Here is a 16082-nt window from a genome sequence, read left to right as displayed (position 1 = left end):
CACAGTGAGCTGTTCAAAAGCTCATTGACTTTGGCGGGACCATAAAATCCCACCTATGTCCCTTTACTCATCCTATTTTCTCTCTTTTATCAATTTCATGGTCCTCATTTGGTGAATTTTAAAATCCCTCGGGCTTTTTTTTTAGGCAACATTATAAATCTCTTATTTTTACAATCCTTAGCCTTGTTTGTTTTCTTTATATACATGGTTGAACTGCCCTTTCTTTGACAATGGATCTTTATAATCAATTTAAATGTTTGCCATTGCTTACCTACAATCATATCTTTTAACTTCATTTCCCAAACTGCCTTGGCCAACTCATCCCTCATACTTTACTTAGTTTGCTTTATTTTGATTGAGATTTTAGTTTAAGTTCCGTTAAAGCGCAATATAAAATTCCATCATTATTACTTATGCCCAGAGGCTCCTTTTATTTATAGGGTTATTAATTAGCCCTGTCTCATTATTCAATACTACATCTAAAAATGGCCTATTTCCAATTTGTTTTCTAGGTGTTGTCAAGGAACAACCTTGTTTATATTCCATATTATTGTTCATTGCATTATTATTGCAAATTTGGTTTGCCCAGTCTGTCGAGATTAAAGTCATCCATGATAAGTGTATTAGCCTCATTACAATTGCCTCTCATTTTTGGATCTATGTTCTGCCCAATGTTGCAACTACTATTAGGAGTCCCATGAGCTACTCCCACCAGCGTGCTCTTCCCTTCTGTTGTTTCTTGCTCCATCCAAACTGATTCTGCATCTTAATTTCTGAGCAAGTCCTTTCTCTCTGCTGCCTTTTTCCCATCCTTTTATCATCAGGGCTACTCCTCCACCTTTGTTCATTTGCTTATCTCTTCTAAAAGTCAAGTATCCTGTGATAATTAATTCCCAACCTTGGTCAATTTGCAACCACGTCTCCGTAATGGCCATTAGATCAAACCTATTTTTCACGTCTGTTGTTAATTCAGCCATTTTGTTGTGAGTGCATTGTGTGTTCCAATATGGTGTCTTAAGCTTAAACTATTTTGACCTGGTGTCACCCAGCTGTTAATGCCACATTACTTGGCTCTCTCTCTCTCTCTCTCTCTTCCTGACCAACACGGCATGGGCAGAAACTTGATTGCTGGGATTCAAACGTGAATCTGTGGGAAAGATGGGCATGGATTGGAAGAGGTGGACATGGACTTGGGAAGGAAGAAAGGGTTCAAAGACTGAAAAATACAGTCTAGATCGTGGATTGTGGCTTGATCTGACGCTTGGGGGGTGGGGGTCTTGCTCTGCTTTGCTTCAACATCACATTGGTCCAGATTTGCACCCCACAAATTTAGTGCTGATATGAAATGGAAGCCACTTTGTGGACTGCTAAACATGGAAATTAAGTATATCATTGGATTGGTTTTTTTTTCTAAAATTTTGTTTGAGAAGCTTTTGAGGGGTCAGAACTTTCCCAAAACCATTTTCTGCTTGAAAGCTCTACCTCGTTTATTTAATCCCTTTTAAAAAGGAAGGTGCATAATGTGGGTAGATTGTGTGGTCTCTGGGAGGGCTGGGTTGTTTGACTAGCTTTTTCCATAATCTTATGTTTGTGACCTGCTTTATTGAATCTTTTTCTTTCAGTAAATTGAAGAAGATGGCTCCTGAAACCAGAGGCGTGAAGAATAATGCTTCCTCTGAAGAGTCCGTTCAAATAAAACTCAGCGTGGGCTTCTGGGTTTCTGTTGCCGGCAGCGGACAAAATAGAAGTAAGCAAAAAAATGCTCCTAATACTTCAGAGGGAACAAGTGAACCAATCCGAATGGAAGCACCGTTCCCAGGAGACCAGTATGCCACAGATGACACCTATCTTCATTCAGTAAGTTGTAAATTTGATTACAGTGCTACTTAATTTGTTACATAGATTTTTTTTAAAATATGTAATGTGGGCCCAGTCGGTGGTGACTGAGAAATGACACAAGAGTCTCTTGCAGCTGAAGAAGATGGTGTAAAGAATGCATTGGAGGAAAAGACTTCCCCATGAGCTTGTGTTCAAGCAATCGAAATGCAGAGCCATTTGTGTGTCTCATGCGTTTTAACTGAGTCTTGCTTGCGTACAAAAAAAACATCGTGTTAAAAATAGCTCTTCAAAAGGTTCAGTAGTCTGGGAGGCAATGTAAAAAGAGACTGCGACACTGCAGAAATTTTTCTCGTCCTGTAATTTCCTGATCACGCCGTCTGTTTCTCCCTCCCGTTCCCATTTCCATGTCTGTCCTAACGCAGCATGGCTGTTTGATCGACAACATGTCACTGTTTAATGGTGGCACTGAGATTCCATGGGCGGAATTTTATGGCAGCGGGATTTTCCCTTCCTGCCGAAGTCAGTGGAGTTTAGAATGGCCCGCTGCGTTTAGGGCCCCGTCCCCGCTGTGATGGGGTGGTTCAATTCCGGCCCATGTATAAAATGTTACAGAAGCCCTCTGTGGGTTATAGCAAACATCAGGAATGCTGTCTGGAAATGTTCTTTATAAGTTCTTAGCCAAAACTGCAGCAAGTCAATGGAAAGTAGGTAGGAGTTTACCATCGACAGTTATTTTGCTGTTCCCCTTCAAAAATAATAGATGATAGCAGTCAAACAAATAAAACAGTGGCCATTTTGTTGTGAATGCTTTGCGTATTTGGATATGATGCCTCGTAGCTTCAACTATTTTGTGACCCGGTGTCACCCGAGCCATTAATGCCCTATTACTTGGATCTCTGTTCTTTCCTGACCTACTCTGCAGTTCTTGGCACACGTGCTCAGCAATGAGCATGCTGATCCCAGTGATTTGATCCAAATTCAGCCCGAGAGGCTGCTCGATGAGTGGCCCACTCGTTTTGGGAGGTGTGCACACTCCTTTGTACCTAGGGGCACCGAAAGTATCCATATGTTTGCCGTGGTGTCCTTTGGTGTTATTCCTGCTTCACTTAATATTGTTTGATCTCCTCTGTTAATGCAAGGGATCTAAATGATTCTATGTAAACCGCGTGTACGCTGCATTGATGTACAGTGATCTTTGTTGAGGGGTAATACATTTTCCAGCATACGCTGATGGTGGATAAGCAACGCTGAGCTGGCTTTTTTGTATCCTGCCTCTTAATGTTGCTCGGTCTTTGGGGACAGAGCTTGCAATCGTCTCAGCTGAGTGCGCGCAAAACGTTGCCTCTCTTTTCAAGTTACGTCAAGGGTAAATGGAGTTTACGTGGTTTTGAAATTGGCACTGAAAGATTGTTTTTGTCCAAAAACCTGTCCTGCCTGCCAGCTTGCCAAGGTGCCTGTCATGGCCAGTAGAGACACATTCCATCTGTCACGTTCCAAACACGAACTGTAGTCAATTCGGAATCCTCTGGAACTCCCCTTTCTTTTTAAAAATGGACTTTAAAATGCTGCTGAGGGTGACCGCGGGGAGTCACCTGACTTGACCTATGGGTTCAGACTGCCACACTGTCTTGGTAGGGCAGATCCCAGATTTAAGAACTGTAAATACCCGTATCTTGATACCATCCGGAGCAGATTGTCTGACCTGACCTAAGACAGATGCCCGCACACGTTGTGGCTAATCCACTGAAGCCCAACACCACATTTGGAAGGGAACTGTAAAGGACCGCATGGTAAAGATAGCCATGTTGGTCACTCTTTTTTTAAAAAAAAACAAAAGCCTCAAGTTCTGTCTGCAGCGCACATAACAACCGCAGAGTCACCGACAGCAGAAAGGGCAGCAACATCTTAAGATCTCCAAACCTGTTCCTTTACAAGTCCACCAGGACAGAAAACCGACCTCCTAATAACGAGACTTCCAAGTAACTAACTTGTGAGCTGCTGAAATCTCCTCAGGGGAATCCCGCCTTAATCGTGACCTTTTTAAAAATTCTTTTGTGGGATTTTGAAATTGGAATTTACCAGAATGTTGCCAGGGCTTGAAAATTACAGCGATGAGGGAAGATTGGATAGGCTGGGGTTGTTTTCCTTGGAACAGTGGAGGCTGAAGGGTGACCGAATGGAGATGTACAAAATTGAGGGGCCTAGATGGGGTAGACAGGAAAGACCTGTTTTCCCCTAGCTGAGGGGTCAGTTACCAGGGGGCATAGATTTAAGGTGATTGGTAAAAGGATTAGAGGGGACATGAAAAATGTTTTCACCCAGAGGATGGTGCGTGTCTGGAATTCACTGTCTAAGTTGACGCTTGAGGCTAAAACACTTAATTTAAAAGGTACCTGGATCTGCACCTGAAGTGCTGTAACCTGCAAGGCTATGGACCAGGTGCTGGAAAGTGGGATTAAAAATGAGCGGCTAGTTCCTTATTTTTTCTCTCTCATTTTTTGGCCAGCACAGACACGATGGGCTGAATGGCCTCTGCGCCGGAAACTTTCTATGGGATGTGGGCATCGCTGGCAAGGTCAGCACTTAGTTTTCCATCTCTAGTTGCTCCTTAGAAGAAGGTGGTGAGCCACCTCCTTGAACTGCTGCAGCCCACATGGTGTAGATACACCCACAATGCTGTTGGGGAGCAAGTTCCAGGATTTTACAACTCCAACTATTGAATCCACCTAGACTGCCCTTCAGGATTGAAAACCCTTTCCTCACTGGGCCTGCAACGAGTGTTTCTCTTTCCCCACATGGGTTGATCCCGTGAATTACTTTGACTTGTAAAAGTGCACTATTCTCTTTAACTGTATCTGTCTGCAAAAAGCTCCCTGATGCTGCTTATCCAGATTGTCCAACAACGCGGGTTTCAAAGCACACGTTTCCTCCTGTTTGAGAAGACAATGACTACAGACAGTAAGGGAAGGGAAATAAGGGCTGGGATTTTCTGGTCCCGCCCGCCATGGGAATTGTCACGGGTGGGATGGGAAATTTGATGGACCAACTAAAGGTTTAAAAAAAAAAGCACCAGGTAATAAGTTGGAGTGGAGTGGCCATCTGACTCTGATCACCGCTCTGCAAGTCCAAACCTTTGGAGTTATTAGGGGAGACAACAAAAGCTTCATCAAAGAAGTAAATCTTAAGCATTATCTTAAAGATATGAGGAAAAATAAAGGCAGAGAGATTTAGGGAGAGAATTTCAAAACTTTAGGGTCTTGGCAGCAGAAGGCAAGACGGCCAATGGTGGAGCAATTAAAAATTGGGGATGTTCGAACTTCCAAGCAGGAAGAGGAGAGCAAAAATTTGAGTTTTGGGGCTGGAGAAATCGAAATGGAGAGGAGTGAGGCCATGGAGGATTTGACAACAAGGATGAGAATTTTAAAAATGAGGCGTTGCTTAGCTGGGAACCATTTGTTGATCAGTGAGCACTGGGGTGTAGGTGAACGAGATCTGGTATGAGTCAGGGCATGGAGAAGCTAAATGAATGGGCTAGAATGTGACAGATGGAATATAATGAGTAAGTGTGACATTATTCACTGATAGAAAAAAACAGAATATTTCTTAAATGGTGGGAGGTTGGAAAGTGCAGGTGTCCAAAGGGACCTGGCTGTCCTTGTCCATGAGTCACTGAAAGTTAGCATGCACGTGCAGCAAGCAATTAGGAAGGCAAATGGTATGTTGGCGTTCATTGTGAGGGGATTTGAGTATGGGGGTAAAGATGACTTGCTGCAATTGTATAGAGCCTTGGTGAGACCTCACCTGGAGTATTGTGTACAGTTTTGGTCCCTTAATCTAAGGAGGAATATACTTGGCATAGAGGGAGTGCAACGGAGGTTCAGCAGATTAATCCCTGGGGTAGTGGGGTTATTTTACGAGGAGAGATTGGGGAGACTGGGTCTGTATTCCCCGGAGTTTCGAAGAATGAGGGGTGACCTCATTGAAACTTGCAAATTTCTTACAGCGTGTGACAGGGTGGATGTAGATAAGATGTTTCCCTTGGCCGGTGAGTCCAAAACCAGGGGACATAATCTCAGGATAAGGGGTAGACCATCTAAGACTGAGACGAGGAGGAATTTCTTGGCTCAGAGAGGGTAGTGAATCTTTGGAATTCTCTACCACAGAGGGCTGTGGAAGCTTAACCATTGAGCATGTTCAAGACAGAAATTGATAGATTTCTGGAGACTGGTGACATCAAGGGATGTGGAGATAGTGCGGGAAAGTGGTGTTGAGGTAGGTGATGGGCCATGATCTAATTGAATGGTGGAGCAGGCCCGATGGGCCCAATGGCCCACTCCTGTTTCTGCACTTTTGGATTTCTACACTTTTGGATGACAAGCTTACGGGAGGTATAATATGGGAGACCAGCCAGGAGTGCATTGGAATAGTGAAGTATGCATGAGGGAGTTGCTGACGGATGAGCTGAAGCAGGGGTGGATGAAGATTTGCGGGCAGTGCAATTGCTGAAATGTGAACTCTGCAGCAGTTGTTAATATCTTGGCAGCTCAGCTCTGATCCGTGGAATCTTATGATTATTTCACAGAATTTCCTCATTGGCATGTAAACGGAAGTCCATGGCCGTAAAGTGGAAATCCTGGGCGTTGGTTGTCATGACGATTAGTGCTTTAAGACTGTTTGTTTAGTTCCATGTTTGTTTTGTTCCATGTGAAAGTGTGCCTTGTGAAACATCCGGGGTATTTCCTACCATTGTGTTTTTAAAAAATATGCTCTTTACACATGCAGTCTGTCGTTGTAATAATAATAATAATAAAAACGCTGAAAATTCTCAGCAGGCCAGGCAGCGTCCATGGAGAGAAATGGTTAATGTGCCAAGTCACGATGATCTTTCTTCAAAGCTGGGGAAGGATAGAAATGTTTTTAAGCTGGGGAGCGGGCAGGAAACTGCCTGTATCAGGGAGAGAGGAGAGGTTAACAAAAGATTCTATGACATAACAGTCGAGGAGTAGTAATGCATATCATAAAGAAACAAAGGCTACGTCCAAACACAACATGAAGGGATAAAGAGAGAATCAATTCGAGACCAATACAGCAAAACTAAAGAGAAGAAGAAAACAAATGGAACAAAATGAAGGCTCAGGTTAAGGTCTAAAGTTGTTAAGCTTGACGTGGGGTCCAGATGGCTGTAGAGTGCTAAGCCGAAAGACGAGGTGCTGATCCTCGAACTTGCGTTGAGCTTCCCTGGAACTGGAACGCTGTAATACGCCATGGACACCAAGGTCAGCATGGGGTCAAGATGGAGAATTAGAGTGATGAGCAACCGGAGGCTCGGGATCATACTTGTGGGCTGAACGGGGGTGTTCCACAACGCAGTCACCCAGTTGGTGTTTGGTCTCCCCAATGGAGAGGAGACCACCTCATGAACAGCGCATGCAGTAGACTAAGTTGAAAGGAGTGCAAGTGAATCACTGTTTCACTTGGAGTGTTTGGGGCCTGGGATGGTGAGAAGGGAGGAGGAGGAGAAAGGACAGATGTTGCATCCCCTGCGCTTGCACAGAAAGGTGCCATGGGGAAGGTGGTGTTGGAAGTGACTGAGGATTGGACTCGGGTGTCGTAGAGGGTGAAATCCCTTCGGAATGCTGAAAGGCGAGGCACGGGAAGATGTTTGGTGGCATCATGCTCGAGCTGGCAAAAATGGCGTATCATCTGTTGAATACGGAGGCAGGTATGGTGGACGAGGTGGACAAAGGGGAACCGTGTCATGATCCTGGGAAGGAGGGGAAGGGGTGAGAACAGAAGTGCGGGAAATGGAATGGGTATGGTGGAGGGCGCTGTCAACCACGCTGGATAGGAAACCTTGGTTGAGGATGAAGGAAGGTTTATTGGAAATGCCAATATGAAAGGTTACTTCATCCGAACAGATGCAATGGAGACTGAGAAACTGGAAGAATAGAATGGAGTCTTTACAAGAAGCAGGGTGTGAGGAAGTGTAGCTGTTCTCTGGTCCAACTATAACATGGCACCGCCCTTGTCAATGGGTTTGATGACTCTTATCTGGCATAGTGACCAAAACCTAGCAGAGGCTGAGTGCCAACCCTGACAGCTCCTCCTACCTTCCCTGGACAAAGGCTCCACGATTTGAACATCAAGCCATTGTGTCCAGGACTGTCATTGAGCTCATGTTCTGGATATCTTCCCTCCACAACCCCCCAACCTTATAGTCCCCCAACCCCAAATAGCTCTTTTCTACCTCCCTTGTAAAATCCATAAACAAGACTGCCCTGGTCAGCCCATTGTTTCTATCGGCCGCCTCCTAACCCACTGAACCATGTTTCTTCCTATTTCGGTTCCATTTTTTTTCTCCCCTCTTACAGTCTCTTCTACAGTTCATTCGCAACTCTTCCAATGTCCTACGTCACTTCAATAGTTTCCTGGCCCTAAACATTTCCTATGGACCTCCGATTCCGCTACACTGCCATCCCCCAGGATGGTCTCTGAGCTCTCCGCTTCTTTCTCGAACGGAGGTCCAGCCCGTCCCCATCCACCACCACCCTCCGCCTGCTGAGTTTGTTCTAAATTCTGAACAAATTTCCCTTCAACTCCGTTCACTTCCTCCAGATAAAAGGTGTTGCAGTGGGTGCCCACAGGGGTCCAGTGATGCCTGCCTTTTTGTGGGATATGTGGAACATTCATTATTCCGGTCCTACTCAAGCCCCCTCCCTCATTTCTTTTCTTTTTCCAGAACATTGATGACAGTGTTGGTGCCACCTCCTGCTCCCGCCATGAATTGGAAAACTTTGTTTGACTCTTTCCAATTACCACCCTTCCCTAACTTTCACCTGGTCCATCTCTGATTCTTCTCTTCCTTGACTTCTCATTCACAACAAACCCACCAACTCCCACAGCTACCTCGACTACACTTCCTCACACCCTGCTTCTTGTAAGGCCTCGATTCCATTCTCCCAGTTTCTCAGTCTCCGGCCCACCAGTTCAGATGATGCAACCTTCCACTCCCACGCTTCCAATGGGTCTTCCTTTTTCCTCAACCAAGGATTTCCACCCACTGTGGTTGACAGGGCCCTCTACAATGTCCGATCTATTTCACGCACTCCTGTTCTCACCCCCTTCCCCTCCCTTCCAGACATGATAAGGGTCCCCTTGTCCTCCACTTCCACCCAACCAGCCTTCATATTCAACGGATCAACCTCCTCCATTTCTGGCAGCTCCAGTGGGATGCCACCAAACACATCCTCCCATGCCCTTTCCTGACCATTCTCTTCACAATGTCCTGGCCCACTTCTCAGTCACCCCTAACACCCACCGATTTTCCCTAAGGCACCTTTTCTGTGCAAGTGCAGGGGATGCAACACCTGCCCTTTCACCCTGTCCCTTCTCACTGTCCAAGGCCCCAAACATACCTTACAAGTGAAACAGTGATATACTTATTGTACTTTCGATTTAGTATACTATATTCACTTGTTCACGATGTGGTAACCTCTACATTGGAGAGGCCAAACACAGACCACGTGACCACTTTGTGGAACACCTCTTGTTCAGTCTGCAAGCATGACCCCGGACTTTTGGTCATTTTAATTCTCCAATTTTCCCCCATGTTGACCTTTCTGTCCATAGCCTACTACAGTGTTCCAGCGAGGCTCAACACAAACTCAAGGAACAACTCTTTCAACTCTGCACTCTACGGCCTTCTGGGCTCAACACTGAGTTCCGCAACTTTTGAACCTCTGCCTCTATCTTATTCTATTTTTTTTTTGGAAAAAAATACTTTATTCATAAAATATCTGGAAGAACATTCCAAACCATTTCAAAATCACCATCACACAAGTACAATCAGATTCAACTTTTACAACATATATCACAAGGTGCATTAATACAATCAATGAATATTATAATCATTTCAATATGGTCAATGCAGACAATCGGATTGGAGTTAACATACATCATGTTCAATCTGAGGTGCTTCAATACATTTATAATACAATTAGCATTCACTGCATACATTCATTTTGAGTTGTACAGCCCGAGGGGCTCTCAACAGTTCCCAGCCCCTCGGTGCACTGTGGCAGAAAGGTCTTAGACAGTGACCTTTCCCCATTGTGCCTTTGCGGCGGCTGCCCCAAGCTTTAGTGCGTCCCTCAGCACGTAGTCCTGGACCTTGGAATGTGCCAGTCTGCAACACTCGGTCGGGGACAGCTCTTTGCGCTGGAAGACCAACAAGTTTCAGGCAGACCAAAGAGCGTCTTTCACCGAGTTGATGATCCTCCAGCTGCAGTTGATGTTTGTCTCGGTGTGTGTCCCTGGGAACAGCCCATAGAGCACAGAGTCCTGTGTCACAGAACTGCTCGGGATGAACCTCGACAGAAACCACTGCATCTCTCTCCAGACCTTCTTTGCAAAGGCACAATCCACAAGGAGGTGAACAACAGTCTCGTCCCAACCACAGCCACCTCGAGGGCAACGTGCAGAGGGGGCGAGACTCCTGGCGTGTTGGAAGGATCTGATGGGGAGGGCCTTTCTCACCACCAGCCAAGCTACGTCTTGGTGCTTGTTGGAAAGTTCTGGCGATGAGGCATTCTGCCCAATGGCTTTGACAGTCTGCTCGGGGAACCATCCCACAGGATCCACCCTCTCCTTTTCCCGCAGGGCCTCTAGGGCGTTACGTGCCAACCACTGCCTGATGGACTTGTGGCCAAAGGTGTTCTATTTTTTTTGTTTTGCTGGGTTGTTCTTGAAGGGATGAAGAAACAAACAAGCCATGTTGTATTCAATGGTTTTATTGCAGTCATTCACACCTCATTTAGACACAACCTTTGCAGCTTTACTACACCCATTATCACTCCCTTTGGCTGCTGCATCACAAAATCTTTTTGTTATTTAATCTCAAAACAAAACCAGAATTACCTGGAAAAACTCAGCAGGTTTGGCAGCATCGGCGGAGAAGAGCAAAGTTGACGTTTCGAGTCCTCATGACCCTTCAACAGAACTAAGTAGTTATTTAATCTCCCCTGGCTTCCACCCTATCATAAACCTTTCCCTTTTTGTTCTTCCTCCCAGCCCCCAACCCCTTCCACTAGCTTAAAACACTTACATTTCTTTCTATCTTCAGTTCTAAACAAACATCATCTTGACCTGAAGCATTAACTCTGTTTCTCTCCACAGACCTGACAATTTCCAGCAATAGTTTTTTTCAGATTTCCACAGTCCGTAGTATTTTGCCTTTGTTTGCCGTTGTAATAGCTGCATTGAGGTAATGGCGTGGCTTAAACACTGAAGGCCAAGGGTGAAATTTCCTTTCTGAGGGAAGCTCTGCTCTTTCACCTGGATGATTCCTTTTGGCCTGACAATACTGGAGCTATCCAAAACACTCGAGAGCAGGGACTCGAATAGGTTTAATAGGTTTTGAATCTTTGTTGGAACAAGTACATCACGGACTGGTTCCCTAAGCAATTGCGTCTTTGTAACAAAAGGCCTGTATTTTGTTTACCCTGTTACCTCGGGCAGTTGCATAGCAACAAGAGTAGGGCATTCAGCCCCTCGAAAGTCTTGGCCGCAGGATAGCGGAGATGCTCTGACTTTTTCTATGTAGTGATTTGTTGCATAGAAGGCTCAAACTAGTTTTCTATTCTGTTACAGTAGCTTATAGGAAACACAGCAGTGACTTTGGATGATGTTGATTGCATTTTGGAATATGAGTTTGGGGGTCTTTTTGTGGTGGCTCTTGTCCATAGAATGACGACATGAGTGACTCTTTGTCCACTGATCAATTAGTAGACAGATTGAAAACTATATTGAAGCAGATGATTATTCTTCATGGACAGACATTGTGTTTCATTATGGTATGCCCTGACATAATAGAATGTCACTGTGCGGCAGTGAGTGGATTTCACCTTGTGTCCATGTGTTTTCCTGTGCTCATAGGAGGTTGTTACCCATTCTTGCTGGAATGCCTCCATGAGGCTTCATTGCAGACCCCCCACCTGCTGATTTAGGCTACCCAGCCTCTTTTCTAAATCCTTGAATTGTTAATTTGCCAGCTCACTCAGCAGGGGAAGGGGATGTGGTGGCGTAAGCGGTAATGCTCCCGGACAAGAAATCCAGAAGGATCCGGGCTAATCCTCTCGGGACGTGGGCTCGAATCCCACCGTGGCAGCTGGTGGAATTTAAATGCAATTAATAAAATCTGGAATCGAAAGTTAGTCTCAGTAACGGTGACCGTGACAACGATCACCGATTTGCAGTAAAAACTCACCTGGTTCGATAACGTCCTTTTTAAGGGAAGGAAAGCTGCCATCCAAAACCCTGCAGTCCGTATCCTCACTTGCACCGAGTTCCATTCACACATCACTCTCTACTTATTCCCCTACATTGACTCCCAAGCCAGCAATGCCTCCCTGGTGATGATGCTTTCAGCTGCCTAAGCTCTGGAATTCTATCTTCGAGTCCCCTCTTTAAGATGCTTCTTTAAAATCTACCTCCTTAACAAAGCTTTTAGTCGCCTGTCCTCATATCATCTTCTGTGGGTCAATATCCAATTTTCTTTGATAAACTCCTGTGAAGTGCCTTATGTTACATCAATGCAAATTGTTGCGAAATGAGTTGAATTTTTTAGCTGAGAAATTTCCTCTTTCCTCCTCATTGAGACATTAATGATTTCCACTTACTGACTCTTTGATCTTTGGATTCCCTACGCAATTTTGCTTTTTTTTTCCCACCTACCCTATCCCATTAATCTGGGTGTAACTGGATCCCTATTCCATTCCCGCTGAACTCATCCATGTCATTCTTCTCCACCTCGCTCTCTCGCCTTAGGTGCGGTGACCCTCGGGTTAAACTCTCCACCAGTCGTCTCCCTCTAATGTGGGAGCAGCCTATGGCCCTCTGGGACTACGGCCGCTTTCTTTCATTCCTTCAGTCAGCTTGGTGTCAAGCCCTTGTGTTGCCTAACTGCGCCATGCCTACCAGCCCTGACTTCATCGACGTTTAGGCGGGCGAACAGATTCCCGCTTGGCCTTATGCCATTTTTTGGGCTGGAGCAAATCATGAATCAGTGCTCATGTTTTTGGGGCAAATTAGGTTGCTCCAGTTAACTTTAGTGCCCCGGAACAGAGGAGTGCTTTGGCAGGATTCCGACTCTTGATTGTGAAGGTTACATTCCCCTTGCAATGCAAATTGTTTTTAACAAGTTGGGGGAACCTGGCGAAGTCATTTAAAACTTGTGAAGTTCATTTGGTTCCCTTTTTGGTTTGGCGATCGTTCAGTGGGGGAGGTGTGAAAAGTGTGCAGCATTGTTACTTATGCTTGTGTAGATGGAAATGATCACAGGATCGGACGCTGCACTGCTGCGATGCCCCCCATGGTCAGATAGCTTGGTGATGGTTGATGAGCATAATAAAGAGGATTCTGCTTCCCACTGGGAGGGTCAAATCTCTGTTGACTTGGTTTAAAAGTACAAAGGAACAAAGCTTTGGCACCATAATTATTCCGATGATCGGCTTTAGTAAGCCCTAACTCGGGCCTTTTATAATCTTGTATTAAAAATGTTAAGAATGGCAAGATTCCATTAATAACCAGGGTACGCGTGGAACAGTATCTCTGCAAATAGTCCTTGTGGCATCTAGGTTGAATATTAAGAAAATGAACAAGGGCCACCTGTCATGGTGTAACTCTATCTTGTAAAGACATCTTAAACTACTGAGCGATGACGCTTTAAGGCAGGCTATAACGCTTGCATTGAAGCAACATATTGCCTTACCACATCAAAAGCAAATCACTAAATTTCGAGTTATTTTGAAGTTGCTGTTTCTACAGAAAAACAGGTGTCACTCTCCCTTTAAAACACTGATTAATTTTAATCGGGATTTACGGACAGGACTTTTGAAATGTAAAAATAGTTCCTACATTTTGACTTGGAAATGATTCAGGAACAATGGAATTGCTTTTGAAATCACTCTTCCCTCAGAAATAGGTTTCACTTTCCCTTTAAAGCTCCAAATTAATTTCAGTTGGGATTTATGAACAAGGCTTTTGAAATGTAAAAATAGTGCCCGCATTTTAACTTGGAAATGATTCAGGAACAATTGCTGGTTGTGTTTTAAGTTACTTCCTTGAGGCTTCAGCTAGTCATAAGAATTATTTCCGCCTGTGGTAGTAGCCTCCCTGCCGCCTGTAATTTGATAACTATTCCCTCTGAGTATACATCAGTCAAGCCATTTCGTCCAGACTAGCTAAGACTGCTGCTGGTTCAAGGAAGAAGTGTTGAAGTAAGGTAGAATTAGTCTAATTATGTCATAGTTCCCAATACTTAGTTTTTACTCCTGCCATTTCTTTTTCATCTTCTTGAGTTCTCCCATTTCAAGGACGTCAGTTTTCCTTGCCAGTTCTTGAGTACTATTCGATGGACACGTTTGAGGTTTCATTCATCTGGCCTTCCTTTATGCTTGACTGCACTGCTGTTAAAATGAAACTATCCCTTGACACCAAAAAATTTAACTTCTTGAGTTCTGAAGAAGAGTCATAACAGACGCGAAACGTTAGCCCTATCTTTCTCTCCACAGATGCCGTCAGACCTGCTTGAGTTTTTCCAGCAATTTTTGTTTTTGTTTCAAAACGTTTAACTACTGGGTGCATCCAGAAACTGGAAGGGCTTGTTTTTTTTTCACAACCTCCTTGCAATCCAAATGCTTGCACCCAAAGAAGTCCTCTTTTTGTGAAGCCTAGTCACTGTTGTAACATAGGAAATGCAGCGTTCAAGTTGTGCACACCCAGATCCCAGAAGGATTTGCATTTGTATAGCGGCTTTCACGGCCACCTGACACCACGACATGCTTCACCATGTAATGCCATGTATGTTACTTGGAGCCGAAGACATACCTTTTTATTTTTTGAAATGTAGTCACTGTTGTGATGTGGGAAACGTGGCAGCCGATTTGCGCACAGAGAGATCCCACAAACAGCAGCGTAATAGTGGCCAGATAACCTGTTTTGGTGACGTTGAGATAAATATTGGCCACAGGAAACCACTCGCCTGCTTCTTCAAAAGAAAATGCTATTTTTTACATTCGCGTGAGAGGGCAGATGGGGCTTCAGTTCAACATCTCGTCCAAAATATGGCACCTCCAACAGTGTCGTGCTCCCCCAGCGCTGCACTCGAATTTCAGCCTTGATTTCTGCGCTCAAGTCCTTACTTGAACCCTGAAGCTTTGTGACAATTGAGCCACAGCTGACAATACGCTACTGAACAAATAATCTGTTTGTGATGTTGCTTGAGGGATAAATATTGGCCAGAACACTGGGGAGAACATCGTTGATCCTCTTCGAAATAGTGCTGTGGGAATTTATACATCCACCTGAGAAAGTGGACAGGACCTCCTGTTTTTCAGACTGGGTGGTGGTTTGCAGTGGTGGCCCCAACGGGTCAGCTTTGTGCCCATTACCCTTTTTGTAATTGCTATAAATGACCGAGACTCAGGTGTGGGGAGCAACATTATAAAGTTTTGCAGATACTCCGAAGTTTGACAAGTGGTATATGGGTATGGTATGATATAGGCTGGATTGTGAAATGGGTAGAAGCTTGACAAATGTAGAGAAGTGTGTGATGTGAAGGGAGAAGTAATATGAGAAGACAGTATGTTTAAAAATGACACCATTTTGAAAAGCGTAGATGAACATGATGAGGCTTTGTCCATATATAGATGGCAGGGCAAACTGATAAGCTGGTTAAAGAGCACATGGGTCACTTGGGTTTATAAATAGGTTTTTTCCAAATAGAGGCATAGAATATAAAAGCAGAGACCCCGTGCTGGAACTTTATAAATCAAAGGGCTAGGTCTCAGCTGGACTAATGTGGACAATTCTGGGTGCCACACTCCAGGAAGGTCGCGAAACACCTTGGTGTATAGAGGAGGTTTACCTGCATGTTATCAAGGATGAGAAACTTGAGTTTTGAAGAGAGGTTGGAAAAGTTTGAACAATTCTCCTTGGAACAGAGGAGGTCTTCAAAATGGATAAGAGGGGATTAAAAAAGACTCTTCCTTTTGGCAAGTGGGTCAATAACCAGAGATCATCAATTTAAAGATCGAGGGCTGAAGTTTATGGGGTGAGGGTGGGGGTGGGGGTGGCATAGGGCTCGACTGCCCCCTACCCCGGAGGGGGGGGCGGGAGAAATGTCGATCCCGAACTGACTGATGAGACAAGTTTGACCCACGGCAATACCATGCTCTGGGCGGCCT

At 44.7% G+C, this 16082-nt stretch overlaps 1 protein-coding gene across 2 annotated transcripts in view; it reads left to right on the top strand.

The window, feature by feature from the left end:
• Positions 1-16082, top strand: part of LOC144699865 (alpha-N-acetylgalactosaminide alpha-2,6-sialyltransferase 2-like) — a 60002-nt gene that overhangs the window by 13362 nt on the left and 30558 nt on the right. For both annotated transcript variants that reach the window (XM_078571196.1, XM_078571197.1), the window contains exon 3: positions 1623-1857. In XM_078571196.1, the coding sequence (XP_078427322.1) occupies positions 1623-1857 (235 nt within the window). The remainder of the gene's footprint in view (positions 1-1622; positions 1858-16082) is intronic.

The sequence above is a fragment of the Cetorhinus maximus genome, chromosome 24, assembly GCF_964194155.1.
Source record: "Cetorhinus maximus chromosome 24, sCetMax3.hap1.1, whole genome shotgun sequence".
NCBI classification, from domain to species: domain Eukaryota; kingdom Metazoa; phylum Chordata; class Chondrichthyes; order Lamniformes; family Cetorhinidae; genus Cetorhinus; species Cetorhinus maximus.
This window is presented reverse-complemented; position numbering and strand designations above follow the sequence as displayed.